General features: G+C 44.3%; 3 protein-coding genes across 5 annotated transcripts in view; 2 read left to right on the top strand and 1 right to left on the bottom strand.

The window, feature by feature from the left end:
* Window positions 1-11,199, top strand: part of LOC120046227 (semaphorin-4G-like) — a 34,026-nt gene extending 22,827 nt beyond the window's left edge. Inside the window, exons 10-16 of one of the 3 annotated variants that reach the window (XR_005476783.1) lie at window positions 210-348; window positions 684-906; window positions 1,114-1,229; window positions 1,340-1,494; window positions 2,137-2,198; window positions 2,662-4,780; window positions 10,095-11,199. Coding sequence is in view for 1 of the 3 variants with exons in the window: in XM_038991281.1 (XP_038847209.1) it covers window positions 210-348; window positions 684-906; window positions 1,114-1,229; window positions 1,340-1,494; window positions 2,137-2,198; window positions 2,659-3,692 (1,729 nt within the window). In the remaining 2 variants the exon portion in view is untranslated. Of the gene's footprint in view, window positions 1-209; window positions 349-683; window positions 907-1,113; window positions 1,230-1,339; window positions 1,495-2,136; window positions 2,199-2,658; window positions 5,180-10,094 lie in introns of those variants that run through there. The other 2 variants (XR_005476782.1, XM_038991281.1) reach the window with 2 other exon arrangements.
* A 2,835-nt stretch (window positions 11,200-14,034) lies between these two features.
* Window positions 14,035-15,456, bottom strand: mrpl43 (mitochondrial ribosomal protein L43). Its single transcript, XM_038991280.1, has 3 exons — window positions 15,205-15,456; window positions 14,899-15,005; window positions 14,035-14,581 (listed from the first exon to the last, which is right to left on the bottom strand). The coding sequence occupies exons 1-3, from the start codon at window positions 15,333-15,335 to the stop codon at window positions 14,364-14,366; spliced, it is 456 nt and encodes a 151-aa protein (XP_038847208.1). The 5' UTR covers window positions 15,336-15,456; the 3' UTR covers window positions 14,035-14,363.
* Window positions 15,457-15,651: 195 nt separating this feature from the next.
* twnk (twinkle mtDNA helicase) lies at window positions 15,652-21,971 on the top strand. The gene is made up of 5 exons (XM_038991278.1): window positions 15,652-15,732; window positions 17,956-19,346; window positions 19,594-19,834; window positions 19,928-20,177; window positions 20,503-21,971. Exons 2-5 carry the CDS (start codon window positions 17,981-17,983, stop codon window positions 20,884-20,886), a joined length of 2,241 nt encoding a protein of 746 aa, XP_038847206.1. The 5' UTR covers window positions 15,652-15,732; window positions 17,956-17,980; the 3' UTR covers window positions 20,887-21,971.
* Window positions 21,972-22,779: the final 808 nt, after the last annotated feature.

Here is a 22,779-nt window from a genome sequence, read left to right as displayed (position 1 = left end):
CACTACAGCTTTCAGTGAATTATCTACTAAAACCTTACCAAGTCTATTGACATTTTCTCTCTCGGTGAGTGGATCGCTGATGTGTTTGAAATTAGTTTTGGGTGGCCGGTGGCAGTTACTTTCCAAGAACAAGCTTCAATGTTTTATATAACGTAGAATTATTATTCTCTGACTTTTCTTCTGTGTCTTGGGGCATTTTTTTCTCTCAGGAAAAATGTCAAGGTGTCTGCGGTGTGCCAGTACTCCTTCACAGATATTCAGAGGGCCTTCGAGGGGCCTTACATGGAGGTGCAGGATTCCAAATGGAGGGAATATAGAGGGAAGGTTCCGGTACCAAGACCTGGCTCGGTAAGTCTCTAGGAATACCCCTCAATCACCTATTCCTCCCCTTTCCCCCGTTCCTTACCACCTTGGATCAATCTCAATACTCTCTACACAGTGTCCTCCTTTCCTCGTCTTCTTTCCTTCATCTGAAAAGACTGAATAAGTGAAAGCAGTACTTAGACTTGGCTGTCACCTGACTAGTTCTTTAATATGCGGGTGTAGAAGAGGAAGCCCCTTAATGCTGTTGAGGTGAGCCCTTGTCTATTTCTGTCTCACTCACTCTCTTCTGATCTGTATTGACTGCTCTCTCTTTCCCTCTCCTGCCCCTCTCTCTCTCTCACTGCCTTCTCTCCCTCCAGTGTATCACAAACATACACCGGTCCCAGGGCATCAACTCGTCCCGTGACCTCCCAGACAACGTGTTGGCCTTTGCGAGGCGCCACCCCCTGATGTCTACACAGGTCCACCCCATAGGAGGGCGACCCCTACTATTCAAGAGAAGTGTCAATTACGTCAAGATGGCCGTGCACCGGGTGGCAGCTCTGGACGGACACGTCTACACCGTGCTCTTCTTGGGAACTGGTGAGTCTGGCTAGATGTGTAATGCGTAATACATATTTTTTCTTGAATGAACGTTACATGAATGTTATATGACAGTTATATCAATGTTATATCATATGAATGTTATTTGAACGTTATATAAACGTTGGATGAACATTATATGTCTGTGTTTTTTACATTTACATTTACATTTAAGTCATTTAGCAGACGCTCTTATTTTTCCTGCAGATGAGGGCTGGCTGCACAGGGCTGTGGAGGTCAGAGGTCAAATGCACATCATAGAGGAGCTGCAGCTTTTTGAGAACCCTCAGCCTGTAGACAGCATGGTCATCTCCCAGACACAGGTACTATATGTTGCTCATACATGCACATGCTACGTTTTAAAGCATTGTGCCTGCCAGTTATAAGTAAATTGTTACCAAATAGTCATGAAACATGAGCTCTCGTCCAACAGGGAAGTGTCTATGTGGGCTCCAACTCTGCAGTGCTCCAGGTCCCCTTGTCCTCCTGCCAGCGCTACACGTCCTGTTTCGACTGTGTGTTTGCCCGGGACCCCTACTGTGGCTGGGACGGGACGCTGTGTGTGGAAATATCCTCACGCACAAACAGGTGAGGGCAGGCACACACACGCACGTGTACACGCATGCGTACACACACACACACACACACACACACACACACACACACACACACACACACACACACACACACACACACACACACACACACACACACACACACACACACGTGGGAACACCAGTGAGTGAGGCTGGGGACTGTTTTGTGTCTGGATTCATTTACTCTGCATGAGTGAGCGTCAGACATTTTAATCTTCATTGCTGCTGCAGACACATCAGACTCCTCTGTGGTTTTCCTGTGGATTTGTTGCTGTGCTTTGAGCACCGCGTTAGTTTGAGAGAGTTTCATTCCAATTGAAAGAAACCTTGCAGATCAACTGCTGTCATATTTCAATAGGCTCTGCTTAGAATGTTTTTGTTGTTTAATTTCTTTTATTGACTTTAACTGAACGCACCGTGAGGTACCTCTATAAAATGGGTGGATTGTTTGATTACTTAAATACACAACCCAACATCCTATTTTATGTGTACTTCAATGAGTAATATGTAATGACTCCTGTTCAAATGTTATACCGTTTCTGCATTCCTACTTGGTCTGTGTGTACAGTATGTGTGGGTGCCCACTGCCCTGGAAGCATAAATGAGAACTAACATTCTTCTGGCTCCTATTCAGCTCCAATCTAACCCAGGATATACAGAAAGGCAACAGAGGCTGTGACAACAGCACAGGAGCTGGTATGTACTAAGCACACACACACACACCATACACTCACACACCACGTGTGTGTTCATCGCTCTCAAACACATGCATCGTACATTCACACACACACAAGTTCTATTTTAAGGGATATCACAGCATTAATATATTCCGACATGTGGCTCTTTTACCCGCAAACCCAAACCATTTAAAGGCCATTAAGGGATTTCATTAGGTGTGCAGTGCTGTTACTACTCCCCCGGGCTGCTCCACTCACTTTAATCAGTTCCTCTTACATTAAATTAGAGGTCAGATGATCGAGCTGTCTGCATTGCGGGGTTCTGTCCGCTTTCAGAAGCTTACTACGAATAAAGATGAGAAGTGACGCTGAAAGGTTAATATGTCCTGCTAGCTCTGCTTTGATAATATGACCTGCCATTTCTTTACATCTGTTTCTGTATTCATCTCTCTCTCCTACTCTCTCTCTCTCTCAATCAGTAGTCCACCGCAGGCGTACGGTGATGTCTGGGGACGACATCCTCCTCCAGTGCGAGCTGCACTCCAACCTGGCCACGCCGCACTGGACCCTGGATGGGCACGAGCTCCAGGGCTATGACCTCGACTCGGGCCACCGCGTGGGCACCGACGGCCTGCTCCTCATAGGCGCCCGGGCCGACCAGAGTGGAGACTACCACTGCTACGCCGTGGAGAACGACGTGTGGGTGCCAGTGAGGCTGTACACGGTGAAGGTGCACCCTGACCTGCCCTTCCCTGTGGGGCCAACAGTCACGACGAACACTTTATCAACCACCGCCACTACCGCCACTACCGCCCCACCAAGCCCTTCTCTTACTCCCAGCAGCCCCACCGAGCAGCCCCTGCCCTCCCCACCTGCTCCCCTCCCCTTTGGACCCGAGTTCCAGACCTACAGGCACATGGAGGCCATGTATATCTCCCTGGTGGCTGTGCTGGGCGGGCTGTGCCTGGTGCTGACCATAGTGTTGCTCTACGTCAGCTTCTGCAAACGAGCGCCCTACCAGGGCCGCAAGTACTCCCAGGAGGGGCTGCCCGAGTCAGGGGCCGCAGCCGAGAGGAAGAAGAGCTCCCATTCCCATCTGGAGCTCAAGACCATGTCCATCCACTGCAACGGCAGGCAGGACAGCAAGCGAGGACGGCGCTCCCTGTCGGCTTCTAACGTGGAAGACGTGTGCGACGGCTTCCTTCAGATTGTGCCCGGGGGAGGGTCTCCGGGGAAGTCGCCGGCCCCTCCCGCCCCGCCTCTCCCAATGCCGCCGCCCCTGCCCTCCTCGGCGTACGCATCGTCAGAGTACGCCAACGGGATGTCGGCGACATTACCCAGTGTCCTTCGCAAGATGAACGGCAACAGTTACGTGCTGCTGAGGCAGACGGCGGACCCCGAGGGGAGCACGTCTCCCCTCTACCACTCGTTCACCGAAGAGCTCAACCGCATCCTAGAGAAGAGGAAGCACACACAAATGGACCCCCAGCTGCCAGACGAGAGCTCTGTCTAGCCCCCCCCCCCATCACTTTCCCATTGATCTGTTTATTGGTTTAACCCAACTACCCCAGAGTTCCCCCAAGAGGCAGGGAGGTCAAACTTTTGTATTATACTGCTGCTGTTTACCCAGTGTCAAAGCAACCTGTGGGAGTATCCATACCTAAAACTCAATGTGCAGCTTCCTGTGACTCGAGATAGGTGCCCCACGTAATTTCACTACTGAACATTGGAGTAAAGAAGACTTAAAGAAGACAAACTGGAGCAGTCATTGATATAGTCATGGTAACCATTTTGGACACACATTGTACTATTACATGGACCCTTTGATTGACTTTCAAGGACTTAAGGTCACATACATGATACATATACACAAGTTAGTTACAATCCTACCTCAGATCCTTACCCTATTGGGAAAGTAGGGTCAGTGATGGTCTGGTCAGCAGACACACTGACAGCGAGTGCTGTGGTGTATCGTCGGACACGGGACGATGAGAGCCCAGGTCATATGACCAACGACCATGAAGTGAGATGGTGATGAACGTAAGACTGTGAGGAACTACCAAATCCGGTATGAACATTATAGACCATCGTCTAAACTATTGAGTTTGGAGAACAATGGGTACGGTAGTTTAGTGCCATACACGTCTAAGATGGCTCTTATTGACCCAGGCCTACAGAACTTCATATGAGAGCAAATATGGTTGGACAAATAATACATTTCAGTCATAACTTAATACCACACACTTATCTTCGTTTTCTTTTGTGCTTATGTAAATAGCAATAGTATCGCGTGGCAGCCATCAGTAGCAACCTGTTGAAATAATGCCAGTTGAAATGGTTGCACCGAAACCATATTGAAATGGAACTTTTTAGCATCTTTGTGTTGTTAGCGTCGGACTGTGTCAAAGGGGGAAAGCAGTATGGATAGACGGCAGGTTTTATCTAAGCTTGGCGGGATGAAGACTATCATTAAAGAATGAAGACAATCGTTAATGACTGATCTCTGGTCAGATTTGATCAGAGAAACTGAGTGATGATGATGTTGATGATGGATCTGATTGCCAGAGATGTGTGAGCCCAACAGGAGACCAGAAGGCAAAGGTAAGACTGAGAGAAAGCTGTGCCCTGCACGTGTTGTTGAAATACTTCTCAATTACTATGAACATGCACATTGTCACTGTCATTCGAACCTTTTTTTCAAAGTCAAAGTCCACCACTACCAAACATCAGCAGATGAAGGCGATTGCGGCAGACATATTGATTTACACAGTTTAGCAGATGTTATAGCGGGTGCAGCGAAATGCTTGTGTTACTAGCTCCTAACGGTACAGTACAAATATCAAACAATTAAAAACTAGAACGAATCCAGATAACAATCTCAAATAACACTGTATCGGTAATCCAAATGCAATCTATTCGTATGTACGGAGCTTTCAGAAACTATTCATACCCCTTGACTTATTCCACATTTTTGTGTTACAGCCTGAATTCAAAATGAATTAAATATACACTGCTCAAAAAAATAAAGGGAACACTAAAATAACACATCCTAGATCTGAATGAATGAAATATTCTTATTAAATACTTTTTTCTTTACATAGTTGAATGTGCTGACAACAAAATCACACAAAAATTATCAATGGAAATCAAATTTATCAACCCATGGAGGTTTGGATTTGGAGTCACACTCAAAATTAAAGTGGAAAATCACACTACAGGCTGATCCAACTTTGATGTAATGTCCTTAAAACAAGTCAAAATGAGGCTCAGTAGTGTGTGTGGCCTCCACGTGCCTGTATGACCTCCCTACAACGCCTGGGCATGCTCCTGATGAGGTGGCGGATGGTCTCCTGAGGGATCTCCTCCCAGACCTGGACTAAAGCATCCGCCAACTCCTGGACAGTCTGTGGTGCAACGTGGCGTTGGTGGATGGAGCGAGACATGATGTCCCAGATGTGCTCAATTGGATTCAGGTCTGGGGAACGGGCGGGCCAGTCCATAGCATCAATGCCTTCCTCTTGCAGGAACTGCTGACACACTCCAGCCACATGAGGTCTAGCATTGTCTTGCATTAGGAGGAACCCAGGGCCAACCGCACCAGCATATGGTCTCACAAGGGGTCTGAGGATCTCATCTCGGTACCTAATGGCAGTCAGGCTACCTCTGGCGAGCACATGGAGGGCTGTGCGGCCCCCCAAAGAAATGCCACCCCACACCATGACTGACCCACCGCCAAACCGGTCATGCTGGAGGATGTTGCAGGCAGCAGAACGTTCTCCACGGCGTCTCCAGACTCTGTCACGTCTGTCACATGTGCTCATGTGCTCAGTGTGAACCTGCTTTCATCTGTGAAGAGCACAGGGCGCCAGTGGCGAATTTGCCAATCTTGGTGTTCTCTGGCAAATGCCAAACATCCTGCACGGTGTTGGGCTGTAAGCACAACCCCCACCTGTGGACGTCGGGCCCTCATACCACCCTCATGGAGTCTGTTTCTGACCGTTTGAGCAGACACATGCACATTTGTGGCCTGCTGGAGGTCATTTTGCAGGGCTCTGGCAGTGCTCCTCCTTGCACAAAGGCGGAGGTAGCGGTCCTGCTGCTGGGTTGTTGCCCTCCTACGGCCTCCTCCACGTCTCCTGATGTACTGGCCTGTCTCCTGGTAGCGTCTCCATGCTCTGGACACTACGCTGACAGACACAGCAAACCTTCTTGCCACAGCTCGCATTGATGTGCCATCCTGGATGAGCTGTACTACCTGAGCCACTTGTGTGGGTTGTAGACTCCGTCTCATGCTACCACTAGAGTGAAAGCACCGCCAGCATTCAAAAGTGACCAAAACATCAGCCAGGAAGCATAGGAACTGAGAAGTGGTCTGTGGTCACCACCTGCAGAACCACTCCTTTATTGGGGGTGTCTTGCTAATTGCCTATAATTTCCACCTGTTGTCTATTCCATTTGCACAACAGCATGTGACATTTATTGTCAATCAGTGTTGCTTCCTAAGTGGACAGTTTGATTTCACAGAAGTGTGATGGACTTGGAGTTACATTGTGTTGTTTAAGTGTTCCCTTTATTTTTTTGAGCAGTGTATATTTTTCTCACCAATCTACACACAATACCCCATAATGACAAAGTGAAAACGTGTTATTACAAATTTTTACAAATGTATTGAAAATGAAATACAGAAATAGCTTATTTACATAAGAATTCACACCCCTGAGTCAATACATGTTATAATCACCATTGGCAGCGATTACAACTGTGAGTCTTTCTGGGTAAGTCTCTAAGAGCTTTGCACACCTGGATTGTACAATATTTGTCCATTATTCTTTTTACAATTCTTCAAGCTCTGTCAAATTGGTTGTTGATCATTGCTAGACAGGCATAGATTAGTCTTGCCATAGATTTTCAAGCCGATTTAAGTCAAAACTGTAACTAGGCCACTCAGGAATATTCAATCTCATCTTGGTAAGGAACTCCAGTGTATATTTGGCCTTGTGTTTTAGGTTATTTTCCTGCTGAAAGGTGAATTTGTCTCCCAGTGTCTGTTGGAAAGCAGACTGAACCAGGTTTTCCTCTAGGATTTTGCCTGTGCTTATAGCTGTATTCCATTTATTTTTATCATAAAAAACTCCCTAGTCCTTGCCGATGACAAGCATACCCATAACATGATGCAGCCACCACCATGCTTGAAAATATGAAGAGTGGTACTCAGTGATGTGTTGGATTTGCCCCAAACATAACACTTTGTATTCAGGACATAAAGTTAAATTCTTTGCCACATTTTTTGCAGTTTTACTTTAGTGCCTTATTGCAAACAGAATGCATGTTTTGGACTATTTTTATTCTGTACAGGCTTCCTTCTTTTCACTCTGTCATTTAGGTTAATATTATGGAGTACCTACAAAGTTGATCCATTTTCAGTTTTCTCATTCAACTCTGTAACTGTTATAAAGTAACCATTGAAATTCGCTGCTCGACTGAAGGACCTTACAGATAATTGTATGTGTGGGGTACATCGATGAGGTAGTGATTAAAAAATCATGTTAAACACTATTATTTCACACCGAATGAGTCCATGGAACTTGTGTGACTTGTTAATCACATTTTTACTCCGGAAGTTATTTAGGCTTACCATAACAAAGGGGTTGAATACTTATTGACTTAAGACATTTCAGCTTTTCATTTTTTATTCATTTGTCAAAATGTCTAAAAACATAATTACACTTTGACATTATGGGGTATTGTGTGTAGGCCAGTGACACAACATCTTAATGTAATCAAATTTAAACTCAGGTTGTAACACATCAAAATGTGGAAAAAGTCAAGGACTGTGAATACTTTCTGAAGGCTATGTACACCAAAAAGATCTACAAAGAATGATATATACAGTAGTAGATGTAGTAAAATGAGTTATGTGAAGAATACAGTATATGGATACACAGGGTGAAAAACAGTATAAAAGAAACAGTCCAGATTCCATCCCAGTTTGATGTTGGCGCTATGTGTCCTTTGCTGTCCCAAGCTGGTGGCCACATGCCAGATGAGCTATATGACCTTCGCACAAAAAAAGACCTGCGTCATTGTTACTTAACCCGCAACGCTCTCTCAATGTTTACGTGACATCGGTGTCAACGCAAACACAATGCATGCCGCTAGCGACGACCTACTCCACTGCTTCATTCCCTTGAGAGTCCACTCTGACCAAAGCAAGTATCTGTGTCTGAAATGGCATCCTTCTCTATGAAGTGCACTACTGTTAGTGCACTATAGGGAATATATAAGGCTCGGGCCAAAAGTAGTGCACTATATAGGGAATATGGTGCCATATGGTAGAATTTGCATCCAGCATAGGAACAAGATGACAAACAGCCAGTCAGTCGGTACTCTCTAAGCATGTCAAGGCTTGCCGTGTTAAATAAAGGCCTTTCCTCATCACAGTAAAGTGTGGAATCAGCTCTTGCCCGGCTGCTCCCTGGTGGCTCGCAGCACAGCGCGCCGGTTTGTGTATCTGATACTGCATTGCTGACAGTAACAGCGGTGCTTGGCATCGCTCATGGGCTGGACTCCATAGAGACACCAAGTGAAGGCTTGTTGTCCTTTTGTGTGTGGATTCTATCGAAGGCGGCCGAGCGGCACAGGGAAACATTTGACCTGTGTGTCCTGGGCATTGATGTAGAGAGCTGATAGAGTAGGAGAGGGAGGGTGTGTGCATATGTGCGTGTGTGTGTCTGTATTTGTGTGTGGGAGGGGGGCTGTCAGGAACTGCTTTGCACCCCAAGAGGTTTCCCGCTCCTCCTCCTCCTAACCCTCTCTCCCCCTACCTTTATTCCCGCCCTCTCTTTCTCTCTGTCATTATATCCTCCCTTTTCCATTCCCTGTTCTCTCCACGTTACAGTATCCATCATCCCCTCCTGCCCTCCTTTTCTCTCATTCTCCCTCTTCCTTAGTTTCCCACACTTGGTCCTGGGTGCATGTTTTGGTTTTTGCCTTAGCACTACACAGCTGATTCAAATAACCAACTCATCATCAAGCTTTGATTATTTGAATCAGCTGTGTAGCGATAGGGCAAAAACCAAAACGTGCACCCAGGGGGGACCCAGGACTGAGTTTGGGAAACCCTGCCCTAGAGGACCCTGCTGAGTTCACAAACCTCCATGATAGCACCCCAATCAATTAAGCCTGGCCTATAAACAGTGCCTGTGACCTTGTCTTTGGAAAGGGGCTACGGCAGTGTTCCTAAATCCTGTTCCCTGGAAGGACCCACAGGGTGTGCATGTTTTTGTTCTCGCCCAGCACTAATGAAAACACCCTATTCAACTAATCAAGGGCTTGGCAATGATTTATGTTGAATCAGGTGTTTTAGTGCTGGGCTATAACAAAGACATGCCATCTCCCCATTGGTCATTAATAGCCGAGCAGAACCTGGTTGTTTAGAATATTTCTGCGCTATGATGTGTGTTTCATTACACATGCCGTTTTCACAAGGTGTCTCGGTGGAAGTGTAAAGAACACAATGTCACAGGAGCGTTATATTGATGTTGTACAAAAGCTTGTCTACAGCAGGGGTCAAGCAAGCCTGATGAATGTGTTTTGCTTATCTTATTATCTTGTCATGTCAAATAAATAATGATGTATCGAAAGTGCAATCACACAAATGAGGGTAGTTGAGCATGTTCACTCAGCCTATGATAAGAACAAACTGGACATTTATGACAAACTGGGCATTTATACTGTAGGGCATGTCATTTCTCATTAGAGGTGATTCACTGATGCTGTCAAGTTATGTTGAAAGTTTTAACGGAGAGAAGTTTTAACGGACCAAAACTAAAAAACAGACATACTGTATATGTAGAGTGTATTTCTGCCGTATTAAGTCTTTATGTCCGCTGTCTTATATTGAATCTGTCTTTAGATATGCAAGAAGCCAGATCACATTGATCTCAGAAGAGATGGAGAAGATGGATGGAAGGAGTGTGTGAGGAACCCTGATGATCTGAGCCAATGACTGCTCAAAATACACAGAAGGACGATCAGCACGTGAAATCTCCAATGGCAGGGGACTTGGATATGGTTATTGTAGTGTGCTTACTACTTATGGTCAATTGGAAAATATGCTGGCTACTACAGTCAAATACGCACCTCCAGTATGCCCCCATAAACACTGTGGAACACTTATTTCAACAAACATACTCGCTCACGTCACACTGTACAGACATGACAACATTCAAATGGAGGTTTAGACAAAGGCCCAGTGCAGCCGGTTTTATCTCAATATCAAATCATTTCTAGGTAACAATGAAGTACCTTACTGTGATTGTTTTCAGTCAAAACAATCGAAAAGAAACAAAAATAGCTTCTTAGCAAAGTGCAATTTCTCAAGCAAGAATGTTGCTATGACTCTCGGAGTGGTCTAAGTGGGGAGGGGAAAACTAGCTGTTATTGGCAGAGAGGTTTGGAACTCTTTCCTATTGGTCTATTAACTATGATGTCACCAGGCAGGCCAAAACTCCATCCCACCAAAAAAGGCTGAAAACTCAGGCAGGCTTTTCAAACAGCTCTTACACTAAAAGGGAATTATCATCAATTTCGCAGTTTTATTCCAACCTCAGTGTGGAAATACAGTATAAATAAAACACAGAAAAATTGAATTATTGACTGCACTGGGCCTTTAACTCCACATCACCTACAGAATACATTTGAGTGAACAATGACTAAAAGATTAATTTGCGTTATACCTCTTTCGAGGACTTTTCTTGCTCTGTACATAAGGAGATTCAGTATACCCTTGTAAAGTGTTACATCAATGTGTTACATCCATGTTGTGTTGTTTTCTGGTTCGATGTAGATATGACTACTACTTCACAATCTACTTAGTATTTTATCAGCCATGTAATTGGCCATGTCATGCGTAATTCTTTGGGCATCATTGCACTTGAGGAGAAAATACAATTCTCATACAAGTACCAGTCAAAAGTTTGGACACACCTACTCATTCCAGGGTCTTTCTTTATTTTTACTATTTTCTACATTGTAAAATAATAGTGAAGACATCAAAACTATGAAATAACACATATAGAATCATGGTAACCAAAAAAAGTGTTAAACAAATCAAAATATATTTTATATTTGAGATTCTTCAAAGTAGCCACCCTTTGCCTTGATGACAGCTTTGCACACTCTTGGCATTCTCTCAACCAGCTTCATGAGGCAGTCACCTGGAATGCATTTCAATTAACAGGTGTTCCTTGTTAAGTTAATTTAGGCCTCCCGAGTGGTGCAGTGGTTTAAGGCACTGCATCGCAGTGCTAGCTGTGCCACTAGAGATTCTGGGTTCGAGTCCAGGCTCTGTCACAGCCGGCCGTGACCGGGAGACCCATGGGGCAGCGCACAATTGACCCAGCGTGGTCCGGGTTAGGGGAGGGATGCATAGCTCTCGACCTTCGCCTCTCCCAAGTCCGTACAGGAGTTGCAGCGATGAGACAAGACTGTAACTACCAATTGGATACCACAAAATTGGGGAGAAAAAGGGGTAAAAACCACAGAGTGAAGGAAAAGCAGCCAACAAGTACTCAGCATATGTGGGAACTCCCTCGACTGTTGGAAAAGCATTCCAGGTGAAGCTGGTTGAGAGAATGCCAATAGTGTGCAAAGCTGTCATTAAGGCTACGGGTGGCTACTTTGAAGAATCAAAAATCTATTTTGATTTGTTTAACACTTTTTTGGTTACTACATGATTCCATATGTGTTATTTCATAGTTTTGGTGTCTTTATTATTATTCTACAAATGTAGAAAATAGTACAAATAAAGAAAAACCCTTGAATGAGTAGGAATGTCCAAACTTTTGACTGGTACTGTATGTTGTAACTGTTTTGTGCAACTACCCGTAAAGGATAAAAAAAACACTATTTTGCATCAGATTGACTGGAAATAATCCTGTGTGTCAATTCCCAAGGGCGAAGTCAGTACAGTACAGCATTATGCAAAACATGTTCCAACGGCGTCCTTTTGTCTCGACAGCATGACACCCAATAGTATTGCTGTTGGGTGATAATGATAATCAAGGCCTTGGTCATGTTCATTAGGACACGCAATGGAAAACGTTTTATACAATGCAAAGACCGGTAGTCCCTCCCTATTTTAGTCTGTTTTCTTTCGTTTTGGAACCTAATGAACACGACCCTGTTTTCTCCACAGACTGCTCAACATATCATTGTGAGTAACTCACACATATGATTGTGACAGGGTATGGGGGTACAGCACAGGCTGAAAGACTGGTGGGAAAAAAGGCAAGTCTGAGTGGCGCGTCTAGGGCCGTAACTAAGCAACAGCAATCTTTATTTAGAGCTTTTACACCCGTAGTGTCAGTCAAGCTCTGACAGTTCTCGTTGGGGGGAAAAAATGTGATGTGAGAACTCTAATCTGGTCAGTCTCTGCTGCCTGTAATCGGTGTGTGATAATTAGCTATGTTAATACTAGTGGCAACCCAACTCCAATCCATAGAAAAAAAAACAGCAGTCTGTTCAGCAGATGTTCTTAGAATAACAGACTTATCATTTTTCCCAATTTAAATAACTTAACTAGTATGAAGTTAAGTGGATTCAATTAAGGTTAACATCATCTCCTGTTTTAAGTCCAACCTACATTCTGACAGGTAACCGTCAAAAAACGAGCCAGAATGAATAGAGGCACAATTTCACATTTTATGAATTGTTGAAACTATAAATCTATAACACTGACTACACAACCGGAAAATGTAATGCCATTCTCTTTGGTCACCAAACAAATTGCTAACACATGACCACATGACTGTAATTGCTCTGCAGTCACAGGTACACTTCCTCTTCCCTTCCACACTCATGAGTCACGCACCCTTTGCATTTTACACAATCAACCTTCGGTTTATACTATTTCCTTTCCTGTGACCAGTCACACGCAACCCGTCTGTAACTCATCCATCAAGTTCAACCAGAAATCCTATCTGACCACATATTTTACATCACGACCCACAGCTATGTTGTCATCGGCAGACAACACGGAGTTCATACAAGACATGCTTACAGTCAAGTCGTTGGGGACATTCACTGTTCTCTTATTGATGGGTAGCTGATAGAGACGTTCAAGAGCCATATGTTTCTGGGTCATTCCACACTGTTTAGATGGTTTTGGTGATTGGCAGACATTTTGTGAGTTGAGATTCTGTCTGAACTGTGGTGTAAGTAATGGCAACTTGAAACACTGCTGTTGATGTAAATGAGTACATCTGCTACATGCCATGGAAAATAAACATCTCTACAATGTGTCTAGGATTGTCTGTCGTAGTCATCTGTAATTATTTTGATGTATCTTTCAGAGAACTCAGTCGACTGATTCAAAAGCTTGAACAGTTTAAATGATCATCCATGTAAATACCTAGCCTCCCAGGGTCTTAAATTACCCCCTCCCAAATGATCATCCATGTAAATACCTAGCCTCCCAGGGTCTTAAATTACCCCCTCCCAAATGATCATCCATGTAAATACCTAGCCTCCCAGGGTCTTAAATTACCCCCTCCCAAATGATCATCCATGTAAATACCTAGCCTCCCAGGGTCTTAAATTACCCCCTCCCAAATGATCATCCATGTAAATACCTAGCCTCCCAGGGTCTTAAATTACCCCCTCCCAAATGATCATCCATGTAAATACCTAGCCTCCCAGGGTCTTAAATTACCCCCTCCCAAATGATCATCCATGTAAATACCTAGCCTCCCAGGGTCTTAAATTACCCCCTCCCAAATGATCATCCATGTAAATACCTAGCCTCCCAGGGTCTTAAATTACCCCCTCCCAAATGATCACAAATTAGTCACTTCTGAGTCTAAAACATTGACCACTTTATTCTATTCGTAAAACACAGCTGCAGTGAGCAGTTTGAAATACTGGTTTGGACACACAAACTATTCTGTATGCACACCACTGATACCAGTTGACAAGCCTCTGATAACTGTGCAAAATTCGTTCAAACGAAAAGGGCAGATATGCTATAACATATCTGGTGATTCAGGTGTTTCAGAAACACAATGGCTTGTCTGCCATGGACAGTTCTGTGGAGAGTGGATACCTGACTTGTAGTCGTTCTACCACTGATGAGGGTGACGATAACAGACAAAAATATTGCCAGTATTATGAGGTTTCACAGTCTTCAGTTGGCCTGCTGTTTCTGGGGTCCGATTGGTCCAATGGACAGGGGTCGGTTGGTGAAGGGATGCCATTGGCCCTGGATGCTGGGGCTGTCTGTGTGGACGGGCTTGCGGATACGGATGATATCCAGGCCAGACTGGTTGGTCAGTTTGGTTATTAACTCTACGATCTGTTGAGACGTCTTGCTTGTGATGGCTTCCTCCTTCACATTGCCGTTTACTGCAGGAAAAAACAAGGCACATTCTGCATCACGTGAATATCCAAACTGCAATAATCACAAACAATGTAATGTAAAATTAATTTAAAAAATATTCTATACAACGACATTGGTTTTCAATGCACAATGATCCTGGATCACACTCAATGACAGAGAACATGGCTCTGGCGCCACCTACCGTAATGTTTGTGTAATGCATCCACAAAAATGTGACGCGTTCATATTACTGTAGCAGTGAATTCTGATATGGCGGAACAATATTTAATACATCGACGTTAACACATTTCTCCATACAAAATATCATGCAATTCACACTTACAGTATTCCGCAACAATTTTAGGGATCCTGCATGACTGAGGAGATACGTAGACAACGGTTCCAGGGTTATTTTGGGCAAAATCCACCACTCCTTCTTCGATGAATTCCCTAAGAAAGGATTTGTTGATAATCATTTACATTTTATTAATTTAGCAGATGCTCTTATCCAGAGCGACTTACAGTTAGTGCATTAATCTTAAGATAAATAGGTGGGACAACCACATATCACAGGCATAGAAAGCACACTAGATAATAAATGGTAACTAACCACATAGGCTAGATAGCTAGCTAGCTTTATGACACTAACCTGGCTCCCAGAGAGCTCTGTCCATTCTTGGAGAAGATGAGGGAAATGCGCTTCAGTTGACAAACATACCGACCCACCCCGTTTTGCAGAACACTTTGTAGGAAGCGACTCGGGGTGCCTCTAGATGTCATTTTGCAATATTGATAAATACTTTGACATCTATATAAATGTAAAATGTGTATGTTTAACTTCCATGGACTAGGTAGCTAAAGGACAATTTGACGGACATGAGAAGAACATGCAGTCCGTCAAGTGAAAAGTCCGGGCGGAAAGACAAACACAGGATTCAATAAATGTTTAATTAATTTATACATGTTATACATTTCAGTTGGATTTTCGATGTAAAAAATAATCAAATATGAATATAAAATAGATTTATCAATCACAAACTTACAATCAAAGCGTTCTTTGTGTGATTTGTGTATGCGATTAGAGTACTGGTTTGATGGCTTTGTTTCACACGGACGTATTTTTATAACGCAACAAAAGCCCACAAAAGCATGCATGGGAGAAGAAATGTAAGAAAAGGTTGGTGTGCATCATTATAATTTTTGTTTAATTTGAAAGAATGTATGCGGGGATGCATATCAATATAAAAGGTTAAAGCTACCGCAACCTCGCTGTTGTCCACTTCTGCCTTCCTTTTTGGCCTCTTAAATCACGTGTCAAACTCATTCCATGCAGAGCCGAGTGTTTGCGGTATGTCGCTCCTCCCTTCGTCAATCAAGTAACATTACTTGATTGATGAATTAAGGTTACTGTTTAGTTTAGAACTCCCCTCACCTGGTTGTCTAGGTCTTGAGTTTGACACCCCTGTAAAAATGTTGCTAGCTAGCTTAGGTCACAAATTACTAACGTCAGTTAGCTAATTACCACGGCACTAAGTCATAAACCACACCAATTTCTACAATTTATCTTAACATGTGATTTTAACTTAACCACACAGCAAACCTTATGACTAACCTTAAATTAAGACCAAAAAGCTACTTTTCCCCCCCATGAATGTTTACAATATAGCCAGTGGAAACCGGTAGTTAGCTGGTTAACAACAACCAGCAATCTAGTGCAGGGGTAGGTAACCCTGGTTATGGAGTGCCACGTGTTATTGATTTAACCGACCTGGAAGACCAGGTGTGTTAAATTTAGGCAGTCATTTAACTGATCTATTATCTCAGTTGGTCAGAGGTGTGGTGCCTAGTTGGAACAAAATCCTGCAGTACCTGCGGCCCTCCAGGAACAGTTGCCTACCCCTGATCTAGTGGTTAATGTACAGCAGGGTTCTCCAATTGGCGGCCCGAAATAGATTTTATTTGGCCCCAAGTTTTCTGAGCAAAATAAATAACACAAAAGACAAAAATCCCCAGGAAATCTGTTCTAAGCTATTTTTATTTAGGAAATCTGTTCCCAAGTATTTCCAGCATAAATAGAGAGACATAGATATGGAATCGTAAACAAATGTTATCAAGAAATTATTTTATTTTTGTCAAATACTAGCTAACTATATTTGTTTGGGCTTCTTGTGGTCAATTTGCAGTGTACAAATTAATTAAATGTTCTGGCCATGGTTTCCATTAGGAAAATGTGGCGCCGGACTGGGTGACCTGGAAAATTTAGATTTACTGGCCATTTGAGATACACTATATATACAAAAGTATATATTAGTGAATTCAGCAACACCCACTGCAGACAGGTGTATAATATCGAGCACACAGCCATGCGATCTCCATAGACAAACATTGCCAGTAGAATGGCCTTACTGAACAGCTCAGTGACTTTCAACGTGGCACCGTCATAGGATGCCACCTTTCCAACGCGTCAGTTTGTCAAATTTCTGGCCTGCTAGAGCTGCCCGGTCAACTGTAAGTGCTGTTATTGTGAAGTGGAAACGTCTAGGAGCAACAACGTCTCAGCCGTGAAGTGGTAGGCAACACAAGCTCACAGAACGGGACTGCTGAGTGCTGAAGTGGACAGCCTAACATGCTTTTCAAACAGTTGGAGACAGACAGAAGGGTGTGTTCATAACAGTTCAACTTGGTTGGCTAGCAAATAGATCCAAGTTGGCTAAACTTGAAATATAAAGATTAGCTGGCTAATCACTAGCACGAGGCCTTGAGGTTGTTGAGACCAGTGTTCATTTTCTATAACCAGATGCCTGCTACAAGAAGTTAGTGCATTATGCATAGTTCTAGTTAAATTTGTAACAAAAAAAGGCATTTTCATAGATACTTGAAAGCCAAATAAAAAGCAGGTTAAACTATTTTGATTAAATAAATTCATTTTTAGTTGGTCTTATGGTTGTGAAAGGCTTGTGTGTGTGTGTGATAGTTGTGTTGGATAAATAAGATACATGATGAATTACAAAAATACACACAGACCAATTTAATTCCACTAAATAATGCTAATTAACCTATAGACCTATAAGCATGAAGGTCAAATGTATTTCCATCAACTGGTATTTCCAACAATGAATAAAAAGCATTATTTTGCCATGTAATTTTTTTCCGGTCATTTTGGCGAGCAACAGTTTTATTTATCTGCTTTTCTTTTCTGGGGGGGGGGGGCAAAGGCCGGCAATTAACGGCTAACATAAACCCTGGTTCCGGCCCTGACTATACGCTCAATAAAAAAATTGTCCCGCGGCTGAATGTATTTGGGATCTCTAATGTACAGTATGTTGCTTACTAGCTAACTGATTAGCGTAGCTATGTTTTTCCTTGCTAGTTGTGTAATCCTTTCTTTTGTATGTTTCAGGTCCAATGTCTTGAACAGGTAACAAATGTGGATGAGCTGGTTCCTGAAAGGGACCACCTGTCTCTTGCAGGTGGCAGCCCGTAGCACCCCAAGGATGCCTCCCCAAAGATGCCTCTCTTCCTCCCTTGTCAGAATCCTAACCAAGCCACACCCCCCAAGATTTGCTATTCCTTCATACTATCCTCAGGGACAACTATGGGGGATGTCATTGTCAATCAGTTGTACCAGGAGCTACAAAAAGGATACCAAGTCTATCCTAGACTTTCCTGTCGACCCTATTACAGTGACCGATATCAAACAATATCTACGCTCTAAAGACATCCCATTCCACGATGGCTACAGCTGCTTGCACGCCCCCAGCATGTTCCTGGACTCGGCTGTGGGTGTCCCTGCGGATACAGGGAGGGAGAGCTTTACAATGTTCATTGACAAAACCACAGGCCAATTTCTGTGCAAGGAGACCCTGGTGGAGGGGAGCTGGGAGGACCTGCAGGACTGCCTGGAGGTGATGCAGAAGGAGGGCCAGGCCTCCCTCAGCCCTCACGTGCTGCTGGGCTACCCCGAGAGCCAGGAGGAGCGGGAGGAGAATGAACAGGAGCTCAGGGAGGTGCAGAGGATCTGGTCCAGTGCCGTGCCCTTCTCAGACCTCCCTGACGAGGAGGCGCAGCTAGTCAAAACCATGTTCCAGATCAGCAAGATCTCCAACGCTACGCTCAAAAAGTTTGCGGTGAGGTTATTCAAGCCCACCAAGAGCCTGGTGTTCCCCTGGTTTGGTGGAAGGGACTCCAGCCTGCGAGGCGTCAAGCTGCTATCCGCCCAGAGCATGGAGGGCGGGACGGTGGCTTATACCGAGGCCACGGTGCCCAAGGCTGGCTCCTACCACAACCTGTTTGGACTGCCTCTGGTGGGACGCATGGACTCTGAGGTGGTGCTGACAGGCCAGGAGGTGGACACCCTGGCAGTGAGCCAGGCCACAGGCCTGCCCAGCGTGGCTTTGCCCCGGGGTGTTAACACCCTGCCCCCAGCTCTCCTGCCCTACCTGGAGCAGTTCAAGCGGGTCACCCTGTGGCTGGGAGGGGACATGCGCTCCTGGGAGGCCTCCAAGATCTTCTCCAGAAAGCTGGGTCTTAAGCGCTGCTCCCTAGTGCGCCCGGGGGAGTTCCAGCCCTGTCCTCTGGAGGCCCTGTTCCAGGGCAGGAACCTGGCCCGCATCGTCAAAGCCTCCATCCCCGCCGCCCACAAGTCCATTGTGTCGTTCAGGCAGCTCAGGGAGGACGTCTACGGGGAGCTTGCCAACACGGAACAGGTGGCTGGGGTGAAATGGATCAGGTTTCCAGAGCTCAACAGGATCATGAAGGGTCATCGCAAAGGGGAACTGACAGTCTTCACAGGTATAGCGTATAGTAGGATGACATATTGTCATTTGATCATGTTGTTCTACACAGACGTATATAGCCAGTTATGGTAGAATATGCTTCAAATTGGGGTTGATTTTTAACCTGACACTAGACTGAGTGAGAATATTCCTTTACTGTGTAATTCAAAACAAAAGCAAATGATCAATCTGCTACCAGACTATGTTGATAGTGGCTCTAACTTTAACGTACCTCTCCTCCCTTTTTTTCTTCTCCCCTCCAGGACCCACGGGCAGCGGCAAGACCACCTTCATCAGTGAGTTTGCCCTGGACCTGTGCATGCAGGGCGTCAACACGCTGTGGGGCAGCTTTGAGATCAACAACGTGCGCCTGGCCAAGATCATGCTGACCCAGTTCGCCATGCAGAGGCTGGAGGAGAACCTGGACCAGTACGACTCGTGGGCCGACAGGTTTGAGGACCTGCCCCTCTATTTCATGACCTTCCATGGGCAGCAGAACGTCAAGTGAGTCCTCTGAAAGTGTTGAGTGATATGTCAATCAGTAGATGTACTGTACAGCTTGAGTTGTAAATAACTTCCTCCTCTCTCCCTCTGCAGAGCTGTGCTGGACACCATGCAACACGCTGTCTATCTTTACGACATCAGTCACGTGATCATTGACAACCTGCAGTTCATGATGGGCCAGGAGCACCTCTCTGTAGACAAGTTTGCCGTCCAGGACCACATTATCGGAGCTTTCAGGAAGTTTGCCACCAACAGCAGCTGTCACGTCACTCTGATCATTCACCCCAGGAAAGAGGAGGACGACAGAGAACTACAGACAGCGTCCATCTTTGGAACAGCCAAGGTGAGTACAGGGTTAAATCTAATACTGAAACATGTCAATATAAATGTAGACAGATAAATATAACGCGGCTTCCTTGTTTGCCTCTTTAAAGCATTGAGTGCTTTTATTACACCTGTCATTCTGTTGGGCGCATCGCTATGTTTGATCGATAGGTGGTGCTTGTGACAACATTATCAAAAACAGTTCCATGTACTGTATATCTATTAGTTTCACAGACCCGCATTCTTTTTCAATCAAAGAGATTCACCATAACACACATTGTCACCAATGTATTTTTAACCTATATGTGTTGGTACTAGTAATCTTTGAAATTCCTGTCTACCAGGCCAGCCAGGAGGCGGACAACGTGCTCATCCTGCAGGAGAAGAAGCTGGTGACATGCCCCGGCCGGAGGTCCCTCCAGGTGGCCAAGAACCGCTTCGACGGAGACGTGGGCATTTTCCCTCTGGAGTTCAACAAGGCCTCGCTCACTTTCTCCGCCCCAGTCAAGGGCAAGCACAAGCTGAGAAAGGTCAAAGGTGACAAGGGGGAGGGGTCAGATAATGAGGAGTCTTTAGGAGAAACTCTAAAGAAGGAGGAGACAACGGTTAAAAAGGAGAAACTAGTGAAGTTGGAGAGGCCACCCAAAGCTACCAAAACTCCCAGAGCTGTTAAGAGTCCTGCAGCAGGGAAGGGCACACCAGAGGGCGAGGGGAAGAAACAGCCATAGAGAGAAGACTTCACTCATTGATCTAAGCAAAGAACATTGTCTCAGTGTATAATGATTTGAAATGACAGAAAGGTATTGGGACTTAATTTATGGTACAGTATCATAAAATGAAGGAAAATGTATTGCTTAATATTGATGATTTGTCACCTGATTGGAAAATGTGCTTACTTATGTCACAGAAAGATGGGATGAAAGCTGTTATCTAAAGGAGAAAAGAGCTATGTAAAATAACATTAGTATGATATGGATGTTGGCAATGAATGACCATTGAAGAGTACAGTATTGTCACTTGAAGTAACTATCCAGTGTTTCCAGATTTCTATGAAATGATTATTAATGCTTACAATATGAGGGAAATAGTTTTCCTTACAAAAATTGTAATTAAGTATGTTGAAAAGCAGCTTTTTTGTTTTGGAATGGTGTAGGCGTACCCCAACAACAGAATGGTGTGGGCGTATAATGGTCATAAGATATTCATTCAAGTATACCACTGATTGGCCAGCTCATCCTCCTCTAAACCACTGATTGGCCAGCTCATCCGCCTCAGGGAGATGACATCATATTCTATGAGGAAATAGCAAGCATTTTGAAACTGTATGTTTGAGATGGTTTTATTTGTTTTTTTCTTCAATTTATGCATTGGCCACAAATACAAATATAGGACAAGTCAACAACCTTATTTGCATATGAGTTAACAGAATATTAACTTTTAAAAGTGATATTTTCACTGGGCAGCTACTTTAAAATAATAGTTGAAAGATAGTTGACTTACCGAAATGAAGTTCTGATAGTTTTTATATTTCTACTACTACTGTACTGTTATGTCTGCTTTTCCCCATTTCAAAGGTGGTGAAATTCCGTTAAGCTAAATTCCGTTAATCCAAACCCTTGACTGTCCATGTTATTAAACGTATTGTTATATAGTAACAGTATACTGTCATAACAGGAGCTAGGACTTCTGAGGTACAGTATTCCACAAGGATAAGCGCCATCACTGTACGTGGATTGTTGCAGAATGTGAATGTTACCCTCTACTGAACACAGATATAGTGCTGCTGCTTGTTTGCCTCATTAAAACGTCAAGCGCTCATGTCAAACGTCTGCATCTCCAATTCTGATCCCTAGAGGGTGCCTGTGATTCATCACAATAGTGTGCTGTGAGTTTCATGCATACTCATGAGTGATTTATTTACAGTAGGCCTATGTAGCTAACCTACAGCTTAGTACGTTTATGTAATACCAGCGTCCGAATGAGAATAATCAGGTTTGTGCCCCCTACTGAAACGTTGTCCGACACCCCTGATGTACTGTGTCCCAGTGTCATAACAACATTACATTTTTAAACCGACCTCGACGCGGACCATGTGTTTCTACATTAGATACCCACTAAAGAACACTCAATTATTCCTTAACGTGCATTCCAGGTCAGGGATTCTCATGATATTCAGATTGATGTACAGTACAGGGATATCGGGGTTCGTCTCTATGTTTCATAGTATTGTTCCTCTTCTCTCAGGGTTGAAATGATAAGACTGTGGAGTCTGTCAGATCCACTAGTGGTCTTCCCTACACAGAGCAGTCCTCGGAAGCTCCTGGCTGGCAAGACACACTGTTTAAACACATGTCCTGTAGTCCACCTGAGCTCTCTGGGCAGCTACTGGAACTAAAATATTGTTCTAAGCACAGCGAATCATCCCCCCCAAAATGGTATTGTGTTCCTGTAGTCTAACCACGGAGTCGCATGCTGTACTTGGCTTGAGAAGTAGGGAAAACCAACAGGATATCATCCACTCATTGCTGAACACAAGCAATGGAGAAGGGAGCAATTTTAGTGTGACACACAGCTTTGCTGAGACAGCAGCAGGGGAGACAGTTTCTGGGCAGATTTGGTGC

The sequence above is a fragment of the Salvelinus namaycush genome, chromosome 4 (assembly GCF_016432855.1).
Source record: "Salvelinus namaycush isolate Seneca chromosome 4, SaNama_1.0, whole genome shotgun sequence".
Taxonomy (NCBI): Eukaryota; Metazoa; Chordata; class Actinopteri; order Salmoniformes; family Salmonidae; genus Salvelinus; species Salvelinus namaycush.
The sequence above is the reverse complement of the archived record's forward strand: the minus strand, read 5'-3'. Positions and strand labels throughout refer to the sequence as shown.

Coding starts and splice junctions, on each gene's coding strand:
- mrpl43 (XM_038991280.1), bottom strand. CDS start 15,335: ATGACATCTAGAGGCACCCCGAGTCGCTTCCTACAAAGTGTTCTGCAA. Junction 15,006..15,204: donor CAGAGCTCTCTGGGAGCCAG/GTTAGTGTCATA, acceptor ATCCTTTCTTAG/GGAATTCATCGAAGAAGGAG. Junction 14,582..14,898: donor TAAAATTGTTGCGGAATACT/GTAAGTGTGAAT, acceptor TTTTTCCTGCAG/TAAACGGCAATGTGAAGGAG.
- twnk (XM_038991278.1), top strand. CDS start 17,981: ATGTGGATGAGCTGGTTCCTGAAAGGGACCACCTGTCTCTTGCAGGTG. Junction 19,347..19,593: donor GGAACTGACAGTCTTCACAG/GTATAGCGTATA, acceptor TCTCCCCTCCAG/GACCCACGGGCAGCGGCAAG. Junction 20,178..20,502: donor CCATCTTTGGAACAGCCAAG/GTGAGTACAGGG, acceptor CCTGTCTACCAG/GCCAGCCAGGAGGCGGACAA.